Raw genomic sequence first — 19,699 nt, 5'->3', positions numbered from 1 at the left:
AATCAGCAATTAGGAGGTAGGACATCTTAAGATCCTTGTCTTATTTAATATGTGTAGCAAGATCCTCGGTTTCTAATTTTGATTTAACACTAATTAGTGTCAGTTTTACAGACTTTATGCTGAAATTGTTGTAAGAATGGACATCACGGGAGCCTGCTTTTGCCTTGCATAACAGATGTCTGCAGGGGGAGGTGTGACATTCCTGTGTCGACGGTTGTGGGTGAAGATTCGACACCCCGGTTTTTACATGCCTTTTGTCCGACATCAACGTATGAAGTATCAGCCATCAGGACCGCCCACCCTCTTTGTCTTCCCCAAATGGGAGGCACCGGGGGCATGACATCAGAAACAACAGGTTCTGATTGGTCAGTGACAACTTCCTGTAGGCCAGTGACAACTTCCTGTAGACCAGTGACAACTTCCTGTAGGCCAGAGGTATAAAAGTCTGCTCACATGTGAAAAAAGGGACCTCTGAGCTTCTTGCTCAGGGGGTTTCCCTTGGAAGGCTTCTGAGACTTTTTCTCCCCCACTCTTTCTCTTCTCCCTCTTTACTCTTTCTTCTCATGTATATTTTCTCTGCAACCTTGGTACCTTTTTGGGCAGAACCAACTGGGTCCTTTCTTCCTTGTTCCATATTTATATATATATAAAATATCAGATGACTGTATTGTTCTGTTGGTAGCCTGTCTGACTGGTTTATTGTTCTGTTTTAGTTTCACTTTTGCAAAGTCACTGTTGTTGCATTCTGCTTTGTCACACACCCATTATCATACAAAAAAAATATATATATACACACACATATACATATACATATATATATATATATATATATATATACACACACACATACAAACATATTTTAATTACTCACAAAACGTCACTTGAAAAAGGGTTAAGGAGTTAAAAAGATTTTATCTGTATGTTTTATAATCTGAACATTTCTAAAGTACATACAAAATGTTCATCCTTTTTCAAGTGACGTTTTGTGAGTATTTCATGGTTATTGTGAGTTTATTATTTGTGAGTATTTATGGAAATTTGTAGTTGACTAGGCTTCTTGTAGTTGACTTCATTTTAATGAGTGTAATCACAAGTCTTTATATATTTTCCCTAATGCCTGTCCCTGTTCTTCTTTTATTCAAGCTAATTCTATTGCCTTTTTCCCTTATTTTGATAAAGAAATTGTATAATATCAAGCATGCTTTCACTTTCCGTTACCTAGAAATGTTAAACATTTAGAGACGTATTTAGCTCAAGCCAATCAGGTGATAGCTGTTACTTCAGCCCTTTCGAATGTCTCTATCTCTCTGAGCTTCCCAGAAACAACGAGACAGCAGACATCATCACAGGTAAGAATCTCTGCAGCACCATATTATCCTTCTTTAAAGTCATGTTAAATTATTGTGTAATATTTTCATAAGAAAAGTAAGAAAAGAGCTAAAAAAAAATGGATAATAAATATAAATTGAAACTGAAGCACTATGGATACGACATGAATAAATGTACTAGCGGTCTAGTTAATGTAAATCCAATAATTAAATCACCAAGGTCTCAATGAAAACAAGCATTTTTATTCACAAAGCATCATGATGAAAATACAGGTAACCCACATAGCAAAATTGCAGTAACACTCGACCTGCATACCGATCGGGTTTGGCAAAGACGGGTAATTCAGATCTGAAGAGTAAAAATCCTCAACCGGGTTTTTTACCAACCTTGTATGTGGAAATGTTCCATCAAGATGTTCCCAGCAGTGAACAATTGAGCTGCAGAAAAGAAATTTGAAAAATGTCATACATTTAATTAAAACAATTTAATCTTAAAACATCTTTCTTGTGTTTTAACCAGATTTATTCGTTAAATTGATCCCATTTGGGAAGCAAGAGTCGTCCCTGATTTTACCCAACATTATAAAAAATGTCATGGGCAGCATTACATTGATTGAAATGCAGCATCTTCCTCATAATCCATACTGCAAACATCTGAGCCAGCATCACTATCCCCATCGGAGCCAGAACCTCTGCCAAAGAAACACAACTCTCCTGCATGTACGACAAAATTGGTTGAAACGCAACACAGAGCACAATATAAAATATGTAAAATTTGCTAAATACATATGAACACATTAAATCACCTTGACATTATTATAAAGCAGAAATAGTCAAAATGAAATTGTTCAGCACCAGTGCCAATTTCGTTTCTTACACGCCGTGTCATTTTAAACCTTAGAGTATGTTCTATTAGCTGAGAGAGCTGTCACTCTGTTAGAAAAACATGTTTAAGAGCAAATAGAACATATTTGTAGGTAGTCTAACTTGTGTCACACTGAGTATGTGTCCTGAAACTCGCTCATGTTGGAATAAATTCTTTGTTGAAGAAAATTACCCACAAAATCTTACAGAGGACATTGATGGCTTCACGAAACTTGCTGAAGTTGCTGAAGTCAACTGAACACTAAGAACAGCCAAAAACATTGATTTTTTTTCTGTGCCAAACATGGAAATCATTCTAAATAAAGTATATTTTTGCAACATACCAAATCCATTTATTTAAATCTAACAAAATGTATTTTTGAACTACTAGAGGAACAAAATCCTGGTTATGGTTTTTACACTTTGGATCTGAATTACCAACCTCCAAGAATAGTACAAGGGATTTGTGACTAGATTTAGATTAATTTGGTTTGAGAAGAAAAATGATAAACACTGAGATTAATTCAATTATTTTTTTACTGTGTGCACAGCTCTGACTGGTGTCTGACCTGAAATATTTCTAGGGGAGTTTGAAATCTGAGTTTGATTAGATTTAAACCTCCTTATAAGGCACAACATGGGATCATATCTATCTGGTGAGTGAAAGTTTTATGTAAAAGTTGTTTAATTATATGTTTGTGACGTTTGTGCATGCTTGGATGTCTGTTGAGACGGGTAAAGTTGATGGATGCAGTTGAGAACAAGTGCAAGTCTGGCAAGAATGTGAGAGTGCTCTAAATTAAAAAATAATGTTAGATTTCCAATTAAATAAACGTGTTCTTGGATTCACTGCCACTCACTGGTTTGTGAGGCATTACAATATTAACCCAATTCAACAGACTAATTTCTAAAGAAATTTCATTAAAAAATCTCTCACTACATGAAAATAGGGACTGTTGCGAGGCCATTAGTGACCCCAGATACAATTCTGAAATGATTAAAAAGGAGTAATGGGACTATTTCTCCAGGGATTGTCTTTACTCAAGTATACACAAACTGACCATTTACGATACAGCTGGAGGGTAGTAAGGCACATGGGTTAATCTTACTTAATTTAGTATTAAGGTTTTTCTAGGCTTCTTAGGAACCTTAAGCTATGTGAAACTGTACAAATAATGTATAAAACAATTCAAACTCTTTTGCATTAAATGCATTCCACACAGTGTATTAATAATTTGACATCTGTATATGTGACTTCTCAGTTTTTTATTTTTTTTTGTATTTAATAAATTTGCCAAAACCTCAAGTAAATTTATTTTTTTTACATTGTCATTATGGGGTGTTGTGTTCATGTAAAATTCACGTACACCGCAATCATGAAATTATAAATACTTTCAATGTTACTTTGAATCAAGCAATTACTTTTTACATTTTGTTCATTTGCAGCTCTCACAGTGACAGATCTCGAAGACATTACACTATTCACTGGAAAGGATGTGACTCTCAAATGTGAAGTTAACAAAGACAATGCTACAGCACAATGGTATCATGTCAACGAAGAGTTGAACAACAGCAACAAAGTCAGCATGGTCAAAAGAGGGAGAACGTTTGAGCTGAGAATCAAAAATGTCCAGGAATCAGATGGAGGAGATTACAAGATTAAAGTGAAATGTGGTGGTGAAGTGGTCGAGAGTAATGCGTTGGTCACTGTACAAGGTAATGAAAATTTTTACATATAGTATTGTGTGCTAAAAAACGACTAACACAATATTTCTATATTTGTAATAGTAAAACTGTACTAGTAAAACTTGATCAAATAGACAATGCTTTGACTGTATTTTTAAAGAATATTCATTTTAATATTTGCCTTGTTATTAGTTGACATTTAAAAAAAAAATGTTTAAGTTTTCTACACAGCAAAAAATTAACCCTGTGGAGAGATAATCTGAATTTACTCTGACATGAGACACTTCATGTTCAATCTGTAAAACTGACACTATCCACTGTGAAATGAGTGACTCTGCCTTATTTTGTCCACCTGGTTTGTCTAGTTTGTCTTGACCTGCATATATGCACAATGTCTTTATTTTGTGCAATGTGAATCCAGGAAGCTTTGCAATCTTGTCTCTCTGTGTACTTGTATCTGTGGCAAAATTCCTGGGAGTCAAATATATAAAATAATTTTCTCTTGTGGACACTGGGCACTTCTTTTTCTTTTCCATCGAGAACAGGGTTTTCCCTCCAGGTTCTGGGCCTGTCTTCTCTCTCTGTTTATCTGGGCTTTTTCTCTCTCTTTCTCTATCCCTTTCTCCTTTCTGTTATTTTAGGTTTGCCTGTAACATTGGTACCTTTTATACATACGATATTTACATGTAACTGCAATAGTAATTTACTGGTGTCAATAAATTAGAAACTTCATTCTTTTAACCTCTATTGTGCTATGCCTCTTTCTGCCAGGTAACATCAGATTAGTGGTTTTAATACAGTGCTTTGTGTAGAGAGTTTATACTTCTCTTTTACAATCACTAAGGTTTACTTTTGTGGAAAGTTGCAATTAATATTATTTAACAGTTGATGCATTGAAGTTTCTCAAGTTTGTAAAGCAGAATACTGAAGCAAATAAGGTCATATGGGTCAGTCCTATACGCCATCTGTGTTCAATTGAATTTAAGTCTGTCTAAAGCAAACACAAACAAGCATGTTTATACATGACAAATTATTAATTATAATCTTATTTCATTTCCAATATTGTTTGTTTTAATTAACTAGCTTATTTGAAAGTGACAAAAGATCTTCGGGATGTTTTGCTACTGACTGGACAAGAGGTGAATCTAACATGTGAGGTGAACAGAGTGGACGCCACAGCAGAATGGAAGAAGGACGGTCAGCTGCTGGCTGAAAGCAGAGGTGTTGTCATGGAGCAGCGAGGAAATGAGTTCACTCTGAAAATTAAACATGTTCAGAAGTCAGATGATGGTCTTTACACCTGCCTGGTAAAATCGAACAATGAAGAGGTCAAGTGCTCTGCTGAGGTGTCAGTACAAGGTAATGTATATGCTGGTATATTTATTTTTATAAAGCACATCCACTGTTTTTATGTAGGAATATTTATTTGTATGGTCATATTTTTTATTATAATGTTGGCATATACAGTCTGCTAAATTTATTGCTGCTATTATCTTGAACTGTGAACTTTCTGCCATGACAATGTACATTTTATTTTATCCTATTTTACCTTAATCATGTTTTTGAACTGTGATTCATGTATGTAGCCTATTTAATGGGTAAGTGAAGAAAATGTCATTTGTCACCCAGCCTCCTGCACAGCATAATTACCAGAGTTAATATAACACTGTACAGAGTATATGAACCCATTTCAAATCAGAATTAATTTTATTACTTTCAGTGTAAAGCCTGTAAAAGTGACACTAATGAGTGGTAAATGACAGTGATTCCGCCCCTTCCCAGGTAACACATCCATATGGGTGGTACACAGGTACCAGACAGGTGGTCAATATCAGACCCATCTTAATATGAACCCCAGAACCCAGATGGGGAGCAAGAGTCGCCCCTGATTTACCTGCCGTCATGAGAAAGACTCTGAACAAATATGATGGAATTAACTTTTCAAATGTGCAAACAGAAAAAAAAAGAAAAATCTCATCAATCAGGATTTATTTTTTTGGAAAATTGCATATAATATTATTTAAAAGTTGATGCATTGAAGTGAGTTCTGTTTCTTAGAAGTATTACAAGTTTCTCAAGTTCGTAAAGCAGAATAGTGAAGCCAGTGAGGTCATATGGGTCTGTTTTATGCTCCATTTGTGTTGAGTTGAATTTCATAAATTTGTCTTAAGCAAACAAAAAAAAGCATGTTTATACAGGACAAATTATTAATTATAATCTTATTTCATTTCCAATATTGATTGTTTTAATTAATAAGCTTATTCAAAAGTGACAGAACATGGACAAGAGTTGATTCTCACTTAATAACTTCTAACACAGTCTTTGTATTTATTTGATAGAAAAACTGATGGTTTCCAGGCCTTGCAAGGATGTAAAGGTTTATGGAGAACAAGACGTTATTCTAACATGTGAGGTGAACAGAGAAGACGCCAGAGCAGAATGGACGAAGGATGACCAGCTGCTGGCTAAAGGCAGAAATATTATCATGGAGCAGCAAGGAAATGAGTTCACTCTGAAAATTAAACAGGCTCAGAAGTCTGATAACGGCGTCTACTCCTGCCTGGTGAAGTCCCAGTATGAAAATGTCAAGTGCTCCGCTCAGGTCTTAGTTGAAGGTAAAAAAAAAAAAAAAGTAGCGTTATACATATTTTTTTTATTAAGAACTAATAAATATTATAATTTATTTCGAAGATAAATTAATGGTTTCCAGGCCTTGCATGGATGTAAAGGTTTATGGAGGACAAGAGGTGATTCTAAAATGTGAGGTGAACAGAGTGGACTCCACAGCAGAATGGACGAAGGATGATCAGCTGCTGGCTGAAGGTGGAAATATTATCATGGAGCAGCAAGGAAATGAGTTCACTCTGAGAATTAAACAGGCCCAGATGTCTGATAACGGCGTCTACTCCTGCCTGGTGAAGTCCCAGAACGAAAATGTCAAGTGCTCCGCTCAGGTCTTAGTTGAAGGTAAAAAAAAAAAAAAAGTAGCGTTATACATATTTTTTTATAAAGAATTAATGAATATTATTATTTATTTCGTAGATAAATTAATGGTTTCCAGGCCTTGCATGGATGTAAAGGGTTATGGAGGAAAAGACGTTATTCTAACATGTGAGGTGAACAGAGTAAACGCCACAGCAGAATGGATGAAGGATGATCAGCTGCTGGCTGAAAGCAGAGATGTTGTCATGGAGCAGCGAGGAAAAGAGTTTATTCTGAAAATTAAACAGGCTCAGAAGTCTGATAACGGCGTCTACTCCTGTCTGGTGAAGTCCCAGAACGAAAATGTCAAGTGCTCCGCTCAGGTCTTAGTTCAAGGTAAAAAAAAAAAAAGTAGCGTTATACATATTTTTTTTATAAAGAACTAATAAATATTATCATTTATTTCGAAGATAAATTAATGGTCTCCAGGCCTTGCATGGATGTAAAGGTTTATGGAGGACAAGACGTTATTCTAACATGTGAGGTGAACAGAGTGGACGCCACAGCAGAATGGACGAAGGACGGTCAGCTGCTGGCTGAAAGCAGAGATGTTGTCATGGAGCAGCAAGGAAATAAATTTACTCTGAAAATGAAACGTGTTCAGAAGTCAGATGATGGTCTTTACACCTGCCTGGTAAAGTCAGACAACGAAGAGGTCAAGTGCTCTGCTGAGGTGTCAGTACAAGGTAATGTATATGCTGATAATTTTATTTTTATAAATCATATCCACTGTTTTTATGTAGGAATATTTCTTTGTATAGTGAACTTTTTTTATTGTACAGTTGGCATATTGTCTGATAAATTGTTTGCTGCTCCTATCTTCCTGCCATTACAATGTAAAATTCCTGCCATGACAATGAACATTTCTTATCTTATTTTATCTTATCCTATTTTACCTTAATCATGTTTTAGAACTGTGATTCATGTATGTAGCCTATTTAATCGGTAAGTGAAGAAAATGTCATTTGGCGCCCAGCCTCCTGCACAGCATAATTACCAGAGTTAATTTAACACTGTACAGAGTATATGAACCCATTCCAAATCATAATTAATTTTAACACTTTCAGTGTAAAGTCTGTAAAAGTGACACTAATTAGTGTTAAATGACAGTGATTCCGCCCTTTCCCAGGTAACACATCCATATGGGTGGTACACAGGTACCAGACAGGTGGTCAATATCAGACCCATCTTAATATGAACCCCAGAACCCAGATGGGGAGCAAGAGTCGCCCCTGATTTACCTGCCGTCATGAGAAAGACTCTGAACAAATATGATGGAATTAACTTTTCAAATGTGCAAACAGAAAAAAAAAAAGAAAAATCTCATTAGTCACCAGGATTTTTTTTTTGGAAAGTTACGTGTAATATTATTTGATGCATTGAAGTGAGTTCTGTTTCTTAGGAGTATTACAAGTTTCTCAAGTTCGTAAAGTAGAATACTGAAGCCAGTCAGGTCATATGGGTCAGTCCTATGATCCGTTTGTGTTGAGTTGAATTTCATAAATTTGTCTTAAGCAAAAACAAAAAAGCATGTTTATACAGGACAAATTATTAATTATAATCTTACTTAATTTCTATTATTGTTTGTTTTAATTAATAAGCTTATTCGAAAGTGACAAACCATCTTTGGGAGGTTTTTCTTCTGACTGGACAAGAGGTGGTTCTAACTTAATAACTTCTAACACAGTCATTGTATTTATTTGATAGAAAAACTGATGGTTTCCAGACCCTGTGTGGATGTAAAGGTTTATGGAGAACAAGACGTTATTCTAACATGTGAGGTGAACAGAGAAGACGCCAGAGCAGAATGGACGAAGGACGGTCAACTGCTGGCTGAAGGTGGAAATATTATCATGGAGCAGCGAGGAAATGAGTTCACTCTGAAAATTAAACAGGCCCAGAAGTCTGATAACGGCATCTACTTCTGCCTGGTGAAGTCCCAGAACGAAAATGTCAAGTGCTCCGCTCAGGTCTTAGTTCAAGGTAAAAAAAAGAAAAGTAGCGTTATACATATTTTTTTATAAAGAACTAATAAATATTATAATTTATTTTGAAGATAAATTAATGGTTTCCAGGCCTTGCATGGATGTAAAGGGTTATGGAGGACAAGACGTTATTCTAACATGTGAGGTGAACAGAGTGGACTCCACAGCAGAATGGACGAAGGATGATCAGCTGCTGGCTGAAGGTGGAAATATTATCATGGAGCAGCAAGGAAATGAGTTCACTCTGAGAATTAAACAGGCCCAGATGTCTGATAACGGCGTCTACTCCTGCCTGGTGAAGTCCCAGAACGAAAATGTCAAGTGCTCCGCTCAGGTCTTAGTTCAAGGTAAAAAAAGAAAAGTAGCGTTATACATATTTTTTTTATAAAGAACTAATAAATATTATAATTTATTTTGAAGATAAATTAATGGTTTCCAGGCCTTGCATGGATGTAAAGGGTTATGGAGGACAAGACGTTATTCTAACATGTGAGGTGAACAGAGTGGACGCCACAGCAGAATGGATGAAGGATGATCAGCTGCTGGCTGAAAGCAGAGATGTTGTCATGGAGCAGCAAGGAAATAAATTTACTTTGAAAATCAAACGTGTTCAGAAGTCAGATGATGGTCTTTACACCTGCCTGGTGAAGTCGGACAACGAAGAGGTCAAGAGCTCCGCTGAGGTGTCAGTACAAGGTAATGTATATGCTGATAATTTTATTTTAATAAAGCTCATCCACTGTTTTTATGTAGGAATACTTATTTGTATAGTAAACATTTTTATTGTACAGTTGGCATATTGTCTGATAAATTGTTTGCTGCTCCTATCTTCCTGCCATGACAATGTCAAATTCTTGCCATGACAATGAACATTTCTTATCTTATTTTATCTTAATCATGTTTTAGAACTGTGATTCATGTATGTAGCCTATTTAATCAGTAAGTGAAGAAAATGTCATTTGGCGCCCAGCCTCCTGCACAGCATAATTACCAGAGTTAATTTAACACTGTACCACCTGATTAAACGAATCAACACCAGGATTGATTGCACTTTTCAATGTCACCACTACATATAGATAAGGGAAAAAGTCAAATCAATAATTATCCTCATCCTCCTCCACTTATCTGGGTCCGTTTTGCGGTGGCATCATCCGAAGTAGGGAATCACAGACAGCCCTCTACCCAGCCACCTCCACCAGCTCCTCCGGCAGGACCCCAAGGCGTTCCCAGAACAGACTGGAGATGTAATTTCTCCAGCTTGTCCTGGGTCAACCCGGCAGGAGACATGCCCGAAACACCTCCCCAGGGAGGAATCCTGACCAAATGCCCGAACCACCTCAACTGGCTCCTTACGATGTGGAGGAGCAGTGGTTTTAAGGGAGTCCCTCCCAAATGTCCAAGGTTCTACCCAATCTTTAAGGCTGCGCCTGGCCCCCCTACGGAGGAAACTCATTTCGGCTGCTTGTATCCACGATCTCGTTCTTTCGGTCATTACCCAAAGCTCATTATTATAAATGAGGATTGGGACGTAGATTGACTGGTAAATCAAGAACCTTGCTTTCTGGCTCAGCTCCCTCTTCACTACAGACAGATCGGTTCAGGGTCTGCATCACTGCAGACACTGCCCCAATTTGTCTATCCATCTTCTGCTCCCTTCTTCCCTCACTCATGAACAAGACCCCGAGACAAAGGGCAGCCCTGGTGGAGTCCAACCCTCACCAGGAACTGGTTCGATTTACTGCCGGCTATGCGGACCAAGCTCACGCTCCTCTGGTACAAGGACTAAATGAACCCTATAGTTGGAACACACACTCTGGTCGCCCTGTACATAGCTTGTACAGAACGTAGGAATTTGCCACCACCAGGTCCAGCATGTTGTAAAATACAGCTACTGAAAAACATCTCAGGACTCTCACCAGAAAATAAAAACTCGGTAAATCTAGTGCTAAAGTACTTCATGCATGGCTGTGGTATGGTAATGGTTACAAACAAGCCACAAATATGCCCAGAGATTACGCTGCTGCCGAGGCTTGGGCACTGCTGCAAAGCATGGACTTCTGTGACTCAGATGGCGGGGAAGTATCCATTCACTTGCAAGAGAGTTCAGACTCTGACATGTCTTCGGGTAATGAGATGTGTTCCAGGTTAGAGAGTAGAACTCCTCCTCCGAAGAAAGGTCAGCTGGAGACACAGCCCACACAGAAAGACTGCAAGCATGAGACAACTAGAAACATATACATGTGATGGAGAGTCAACAGAAGAAGTCAGAAGAACTGTCAAAAAGGGCCTGCAGGGGTTCTTGTTTTTGATGAGTTGAGACATCCTTCACACTACAAGAACATGTACATTTGAGCCTGGCCGCAAGATGGATGCAGATTGGGACATGTATGTCTATGAACTCATAGCCTGCAAATTGGCACCATTGCAGCACAAAGGCAACTATTCACACATGACTAAGGATATTAGGTACAAACAACTGGGCCAAATGACCTCTCTCTGGTAGACCAAGGGGATAGGGCCAAATGGCCCGTCTCTGGGAATTCTAGTGTTAAAAATGAGGACCAACATCCACCGGATCTGCCCCAGATGTCAACGCAATGTTGCAGAGACGTGTCAACCATGACCGCCTTACAACATCAATAACCATGAGATACCCCGGACGGATCTCATCCACGCCTGGGGCTCTGCTGATGTGCAGCACGTCGGTGGGATTGAGGAGCTCCTCAAAATATTCCTTCCACCACCCGACTATATTCCTAGATGACGTCAGCAGCTCTCCATACCCACTGTAAACAGTGTGAGCGAGTTGCTGCCTTCCTCTCCTGAGGCACCGGATGGTTTGCCAGAACCTCTTTGGAGCCGATCGGTAGTCTTTCTCCATGGCCTCACCGAACTCCTCCCATGAGATTTTGCCTTGGCAACCACCACTGCTGCACCCCGCTTGGCCGTCCGGTACCTGTCTGCTACTTCTAGAGATCCACAGACCAGCCAAGCCCCATAGGCCTCTTTCTTCAGCCTGACAGCTCTCCTAACCCTCGTGAGCGTTGAAGTCCCCCAGCAGGGCAATAGAGTCCCCAGTCGGAGCACTATCTAGCACTCTACCTAGGGACTCCAAAAAGGGTGGGTACTCTCAGCTGTTTTTCAGCTGTTGTTCTGCTGCTCGAATGCACAGGGAAGCTACCCTCTCATCCCCTGTGGTAAACCCAACAAACAGGCTGAGAGTCAACAAAACCCAACCCCAGCCCTCTGCTTCTCACTGGGAGAAACTCCAGCAAAGGAGAGTGTCCAATCTCTCTCAAAGACATGGGTTCCAGAGCCAATGCTATGTGTCAAGGTGAGTCCGACTATATCAAGCCGGTACCGCGCAACCTCTTCCACAAGCTTCAGCTCCTTCCTTGGTCTGCCACCCGATCCACATTGCACCGGACCCTTCATGTTCCTCCTTACGGTGATGGGTCCACAGTGGGATGAGCCCATTTGGGCTAGGCCCGACTGGGCCCCATGGGCGAAAGCCCAGCCACAAGGTGCTTGCTTACGGGCCCCAACCCCAGGCCTGGCTCCAGGGTGGGAAACCAGTAATCCTCCGGGCCAGGTACACTGACTCTTTGATGTTTTTTGAAAGAAAGGTCTTCTGAACCATTCTTTGTCTCGCCCTTTATCTAAGAACTATTTGTCATGGGAGACCCTACCAGGGGCACCTAGTGCCCCAGACAACATAGCTCCTAGGATCATTAGGGCTCTCAAACTCCTCCACCACAATAAGATGACGGTTCAAGGAGGAGATCAAGAATTATCACAGTAAAAAAATATTTGACTATTTTTTATAGTGTGTTCTTTTGGGGATAGATCTCTGCCAATAGATGGGGCAGTGGCGGCCTAGCAGTTAAGGAATCGGCCCTGTAATCAGAAGATGCCGGTTCAAATCCTGATTTTCCAAGGTGACACTGAGGTGACCCCGGGCGCCTGTCATGGCTGCCCACTGCTCACCAAGGGTGATGGTTAAAAGCAGAGGACAAATTTCATTGTGTCACCGTCGGCTGTGATGCAGTGTTTCACAATCACTTCACTTTTACTTTCAATAATTAGATTGCTAGTTGATTTAGAGATAATAGTCTTCTAGCGATCCTGGAATTGCAGAAGTGTGTGCTGAAGACAGTAGCATTATATATTTTTTTATTTGACACTATAAAATGTGTAATATATTTTAAAACAAAAATCTTATTCTGTTTTAGACACATGCATATCATCTGGTCCTTCTTTGTCTTGCAGAATTTGAGAAAGAGTGGAGGAGCCTAAAACTTGAGTAAGTTCACATAAAATCAAAAACTGTGGAATGAGTAAACTTATTATCTTGAATCCTTTTAAACAGAACTGTAAAGAGCTCTATCCTGTATCTGTACTGCAGTCTATGAGAGCATAATGAAGTGTTTAGTCTCCCCATCGTTAAAGTGAAATCATGCAGAAAAAGAACACTCATGGAATCATGTTCCATAGATTAAAAAACAACATAATAAAACATAAAATAACATAATAAAAAAAATATGTGTCATTATGTATTTTTAATGACGACGGGGTAAATCAGGGGCGACTCTTGCACCCCATCAGGGTTCTTGGGTTCATATTAAGGTGGGGATGATATGGGCAGATATCTGGTATCTGTGTACCACCCATATGGGCTTGTTACCTGGGAAGGGGTGGAGTCACTGAATTTAATGTTAATTACTGAATTGTGCTATTTTTAAAGTATACACAAACACAGAGGTGATGATCATTTAAATGTCCCCTATAACTGTATCTGAAGTCTCTTTCCAAAATTCAGCCTTGGTGCCAAATTAATAAAGTAAAGTGTTAAGTGATTATCACTTGTGATACACAGCACAGAAATTTGTCCTCTGCATTTAACCCATCACCCTGAGTGAGCAGTGGGCAGCTATGATAGGCGCCCGGGGAGCAGTGTGTGGGGATGGTGCTTTGCTCAGTGGCACCTTGGCGGATGGGGATTCGAACTGGCAACCTTCTGATTACGGGGCCACTTTCTTAACCGCTAGGCCACCACTGGGCTACATAACAGTACTTTGCTGCATATGTTTGTTGTTAATGGCTCTGTGCTCTGAGCTGTTCATTTTCTGGCGTTACATCTCCAAGTCTCAAGCTAAGTCTGTCTTTGCACCATCCTGTGGCATGCACGTCACTGATGACTTTATTGTGACATTATTGGGTAACTCTGAATTAGCTGTAGATTTGAGTAGGTGAGTAAATGGCATTTGTATCTTGTGTTGGTTGAATGATCCCAGAGGGGCTAAAGCAGTAATTATGGAAAATGTGTGAATATAGAAACTTCAATTTTATAAATTGCAGAAACATTGTTGCACTCTTTTAGAATTGATGCCAAAGAAGAAATGCAGACTGAACTCTGTCAGTTCAAACCAAAAGTGGAGCCTCTCCGGATTCTTCTGTATGGACCTGCAGGATCGGGAAAGTCCAGCTTCATTACCTCTGTTGCTAATATCTTCAAACGGCGACTAACAAGTGAGGCATTGGCTGATGCAGTATGTGCTGGTACAAGTTTCACTAGAAAGGTAAGGAAAAGCTGCTCAGCAAATTGCCAGTGTAAGATTATATAATCCTCAGCAAAGTCAGAGTTTAATTTAACCCTTTCAGTGTAAAGTCTGTAAAATTGACACTAATTAGTGGTAAATGACAGTGACTCCGCCCCTTCCTAGGTAACAAGCCCATATGGGTGGTACACAGGTACCAGACAGGTGGTCAATATCAGCCCCATCTTAATATGAACCCCAGAACCCAGATGGGGAGCAAGAGTTGCCCCTGATTTACCCGGCATCATAAAAAAGACTCTTTGCAACTTTTTTATATTAAAGGTGTATTTTTGGTAGTTGTAAACATATTCCAGTGAGAGTTTACTCAGACTGATTTTTTATGTCTCATTGTAGTTTCACAGGGGAGCTAGCAGGAGTTCATTTAATGCCACTGAGAGTTTATATTGTCTCAATCTGTATCAGAATTCAGTAAAACTGACTTTAATTTTTTAATCCAGTTGACTCCACAAGTTACATATGTGTGGGCCATACCAGCCCCACCTTAATTTGAACCCATATGAGGAGCAGGATTTACCCTGATTTACCCACCGTCATGTAAAACACTCGGACCAACATGGACCTTACTTGCTTTTCTTTTGTTAAAGAATCAAGTTTTTATGTTAATAAGCTTAGTCTTTGCTTGAAATGGTATTAGTTCCTAATAGTTAGTGTCAGTTTTACAGACTTTACACTGAAATTGTTAAATTTAACTGTGATTTGGGCTCATACACTCTCTGTGCAGTGTTAAAATAACTCTGGCATTTTTACTTTGTACTAGTTTTAATATTAATTTTCAGATGTGTTATTTAGAAATATTTGCTAAATCAATATCAGTTTAAATGTCCCTTGTCTCCCTGAGACAATATATTGAAGGTCCGCCTTTATCAGATCTTAATGATTTCACTCTTATTCTTACTAAATCTAATCCATATGCCTTTAAACTGCCTTAAAGTTAATCTGCAATTAAACAAACTATATTAATTTTAATAAACACTATTTAGTGTCATTTTACATTGACTCAACCCCAGGTAACAAGTCCATATGGGTGGTATTGGCTTATTAGAATTATGTATTTCAATAGTTAGCATTCTGAAAACTGAAAAGTATTGTAAATAAAAATACAATTTGGTTTAATAAGAATCTATTTTATGCTTACATTCTCAGCACACAACACACAAGATTGAGGTCAGTGGAAATTCAGAAATTTTGCCCTTTGTTTTCAACGATGTGATGGGTCTGGAAGGTGAAGAGTCTAAAGGGGTGCATCCTGATGACATAATCAATATTTTAAAAGGTCACATAAAGGAAAATTACGAGGTTGGATTAACACACACAAAACACACACACACACACACACACACACACACACACACATACATTGAACAAGAAATACAAATGGTTCTGATAATCTTTATAATTAACCATCTTCTTTTTCCCCCCAGTTCCAAAAATTCCCGCTGGGAGATGAAGACAAGTTTTACAACAGAAGCCCCAGTCTGAGTGATAAAGTTCACTGTCTGGTCTGTGTGTTGCCAGCAGACCAAATCTCTTTCATTAGAGCTGATGTGACCAAAAAAATGAGGGAAATCAGAGAGCGAGCCAGTGAAATGGGTGAGGATAAAACTTGACAGACTATCAGTATCAGTGTTTTTAGCTTTAAGCAGTTTATTATTAATGTTGGAATATTTCAAGTTATTCTACAAATGACACCATCTATGTTTAACCATCTATGTGAACTGTATAGAGGTGGGCAATTCAGGATTAACAACAAAAAAAGTGAATTTGAACATTAATAATTTTCACATTATTCATGTAAAAAGAGGTCTTTGGTTGGTTAAGTTAGTTGCAAAAATGTATTTGCAATGTAATTATTTTTATTAACCAGACACAACCAGTAGTGACAGGGACATTCCCCCTGGAGACACTCAGGGTTATATGTATTGTAAGTGGGATTTGGATTCACTATTCTGATATACTCTGATCTACCAGTGCTGGTGTATCATAACACTGGCAGAATGTGTGTGTGTGTGTGTGTGTGTGTATCTAGTAAATATATATCTATATGTATCTACAGTATATGTCCTTACTCGGTATTTGATATGATTTGTTTGTGCATCAGGTATTCCTCAGGTTGTCATGGTAACAAAGCTGGATTGCGCCTGTCCAGTGGTAAATTCAGATCTGAGAAAAATCTACCACAGCATGACCATCAAGGAAAAGGTGCTTGAGATGTCTGATTGTCTGAAACATTTTCGACATGTTTGTGGAATATTGTGAATTTGCTAGTAAATTAATGGAGTGTGTAATCATATATTGTGTGTGTTTCACATGTACTCAGATGCAGGAGTGCAGTAATAAACTGGGAGTCACAATGAACTACATTTTCCCAGTAAAGAACTACCACGAGGAGAAGGATCTTGTTCTGGAGATAGACGTCCTCATCCTGGATGCTTTGTTAAAAACTGTGCATCTTGCTAATGACTTTCTCAACAAAAACAAACAAAACAAAAATGTCTTTTCTTATTTTCCCTGGTTCAGCCAGACAGCATAACTTTTCTGCACCCAATTTGAGTCACAAATGCAGGTCGAACACTAAGAAGCCTGCAGCAAGTACATGACTTGTTGGGTGGAAATGAGTGGAACATGGAGATCTCTACACATATGCAGTCTGGACTGGCCTTTATCTTTCTTCTAAACTCATGCAGACACTAGTTCCTGACATAGAAACTCTGAGTTTACTTTCTTGAACTTAAAGATTGGTTTGCTTGTAAACTGGGGAAGGATAGAGTCACTGTGATTTAACTGTAAATAAAGTGCTTTTCATACATTTAATAATGCAAATCAGATATTAGTATTAAAGTGCATTTTGTGTATTTAACTTTAAGCATTTAAATTAAACAAAGCATTTTAAGTTTTCATTAAAAATTCACCATCTCACTATCAATTCCTGCTTATTCCTAAGAAAGGCTTACGGCTGCAGCATGCAGTGTTGGATGCAGTGTTTTGGTAGACATTGTCTTTTTACAGTAAACTTACAGCGTTTTCTCATAGTGATCACAGTAATTATAGTTAATGTAAACACTATAATAATCACAAAGATGAGAATGCAGGAGAACTGACTTGTGATTACAAACATAAAAATGATGTGAAGCCAAGGCAACTACGAAGAAGAGTGAAACAAATTATCACCAAAATCGCCAATAAACATGAACTACTGAGAAAACGTCAGTTGAAAGAAAATGTCACCTGAAAAACAGTTAAACTGGTTATTTGTTGCAAATATGTGGGTCACAAAGCAGTGAACAGAGCGTAACAAGAGTAACCTTGCAAAATTGAAAATAAAACAGAACAGTAAACCAGTCAGGCAGGCTAACAACAAAACAACACTGTCATCTGATATTTGATATGATCAGAATTCCAAATATGGAACAAGGAAGAAGAAAAAAAGCAAACACACAAGACATTCACCAACAATAGTGGTACACAACAGATTAGACTGAGCAGAACATGGAGTTCTGGGGTTATGCGAGGGCTGCAGGTTGTGGTTTTTACCCAGCACGCAGTTCGTTTCAGGGTTTTGTGGTATTATCGTAGCCCATAGTTTGTTTTATTTTATCAGGGCTGTTTCGGTCATCGGGTAGACATTACGACATTAAATTGATCAACATGGCCTCAGAATTCGTGGGGTTTTCCGAGAGTTCGTCAGACGAATTATTGGACAGCTTTACCAAAAATCAATTTGTGGAGGTGGCAGTCAGTAAAGCAAAACTTTCCCGGGCACAACAGAAAGATTAGTCTCTGGATAAGTGTCGTTCTGTGGTTGTTCGTAAGGAGGATCTAACGAGGAAGTCGGTGGCGTATTTCTGGGAAGATGGAGTTTTGATGAGGAAGTGGACTCCTCCGGTCGCTGAGGACTTGATTTGGAATTCTCTTTTTTTATAAATTAGTGCTTCCACTTAAATTCAGGTAGCAGGTTTTACCATTGGGTCTTTGCGGGTCACCTGGGAGTTACTAAAACCTACAATCGGTTTTAGTTATGCAAAGCACTGTCGTTCATGTCATGTCTGTCAGTTGGCTGGGAAGCCGAACCAGACAATACCACCTGCACCCCTGTACCCCATACCAGTTTTAACGGAACCTTTTGAGAAAATCATTTTAGATTGTGTTGGTCAACTCCCTCGTACTAAATCAGGAAATAAATACTTGTTCACTCTGATGTGTAGTGCCACCCATTTTTCCGAAGTAGTCCACTTACGCTCATTAAAAACTAAGGCCGTGGTGAGAGCACTGACCCAGTTCTTTTCACTGTTCGGGCTTCCAAAGGTGGTGCAGACGGACCAAGGGTACAATTTCCTGTCACGTCTTTTTAAGCAGGTGTTGTCCCACCTTGGAATTAGGCATGCTGTTTCTAGCGCCTATCACCCTCAGTCACAGGGGGCGCTAGAGAGGTTTCACCAAACCCTGGAAACCATGCTCCGTGCTTACTGCTTGGACACAGCTAAAGAATGGGACGAGGGACACCCTTTACTTTTATTCTCTGTTCGTGAGACTGTCCAAGAGTCCCTGGGATTTAGTCCTGCAGACTTAGAGTTTGGTCACACTTTGCTTGGTCCTCTTAGACTTTTACGGGAGACGTGGGTGTCGGAGCAGCCTGCTCCCAGCACTAATGTTTTAGATGACATCAGTGCGTTTCGGGAACGCCTTCATAAGGCTTGTTCAGCTGCGTTAGCCTCGTTGTCTTCAGCCCAGAGGGACATGAAGACTCATTATGATAGGAGAACAGTCTCCAGAGCTTTTGAGCCTGGTGACCAGGTTTTAGTTTTACTGCCTATTGTGGGATCTGTTTTGCAGGCCAAGTTTGTGGGTCCATATGTGGTGGACTCAAAGTTGAGTGAGTGCGATTATGTCCTCTGTTCACCGAACAGGAAACGGAAAACAGGAGTGTGCCATATCAACATGCTGAAAAGCTACGTTGATCGAGAGAACGTGGTGGTACAAACCAAGGCTGAGAAACAGGGAACACCTGTTATATCTGCAGCATCAGTTTCAGCATCAGGACTGTATTTGCGTGATGTCCCTGTAGCTTCACCCGGCTGAAGAATAGTGAAATTCTGCCAGATTTGGAAACTTATCTGTCTTATCTGTCTCATTCCTGCAGCAGACCGCAGACAAGTTACAAGATTAATTCAGTCACATGCTGCTTTGTTCTCTGACGTCCCTGTGGGTACATCTGTCATACAACATGATGTTGACGTTG

The 19,699-nt window shown here is 39.2% G+C and overlaps 1 protein-coding gene across 2 annotated transcripts; it reads left to right on the top strand.

Moving 5' to 3' along the window:
- The first annotated feature begins 1,199 nt into the window (after positions 1–1,199).
- On the top strand, positions 1,200–17,227 carry LOC114793114 (obscurin-like protein 1). Of its 2 annotated transcripts, XM_028984820.1 has the most exons (17): positions 1,200–1,349; positions 2,744–2,848; positions 3,639–3,908; positions 4,962–5,237; positions 6,218–6,493; positions 6,570–6,845; positions 6,921–7,196; positions 7,271–7,546; positions 8,568–8,843; positions 8,917–9,192; positions 9,266–9,541; positions 13,115–13,148; positions 14,226–14,424; positions 15,607–15,759; positions 15,885–16,053; positions 16,562–16,662; positions 16,781–17,227. In XM_028984820.1, exons 2-17 carry the CDS (start codon positions 2,830–2,832, stop codon positions 16,991–16,993), a joined length of 3,366 nt encoding a protein of 1,121 aa, XP_028840653.1. In that variant the 5' UTR covers positions 1,200–1,349; positions 2,744–2,829; the 3' UTR covers positions 16,994–17,227. The 2 variants fall into 2 exon arrangements, with proteins under 2 accessions (XP_028840653.1, XP_028840662.1); XM_028984829.1 differs by lacking the exons at positions 7,271–7,546; positions 8,568–8,843 and having other exon boundaries at positions 1,208–1,349; positions 16,781–17,221.
- The last annotated feature ends 2,472 nt before the right edge of the window (positions 17,228–19,699 follow it).

The sequence above is a fragment of the Denticeps clupeoides genome, chromosome 1 (genome assembly GCF_900700375.1).
Source record: "Denticeps clupeoides chromosome 1, fDenClu1.1, whole genome shotgun sequence".
In the NCBI taxonomy this organism is placed as follows: domain Eukaryota; kingdom Metazoa; phylum Chordata; class Actinopteri; order Clupeiformes; family Denticipitidae; genus Denticeps; species Denticeps clupeoides.
This window is presented reverse-complemented; position numbering and strand designations above follow the sequence as displayed.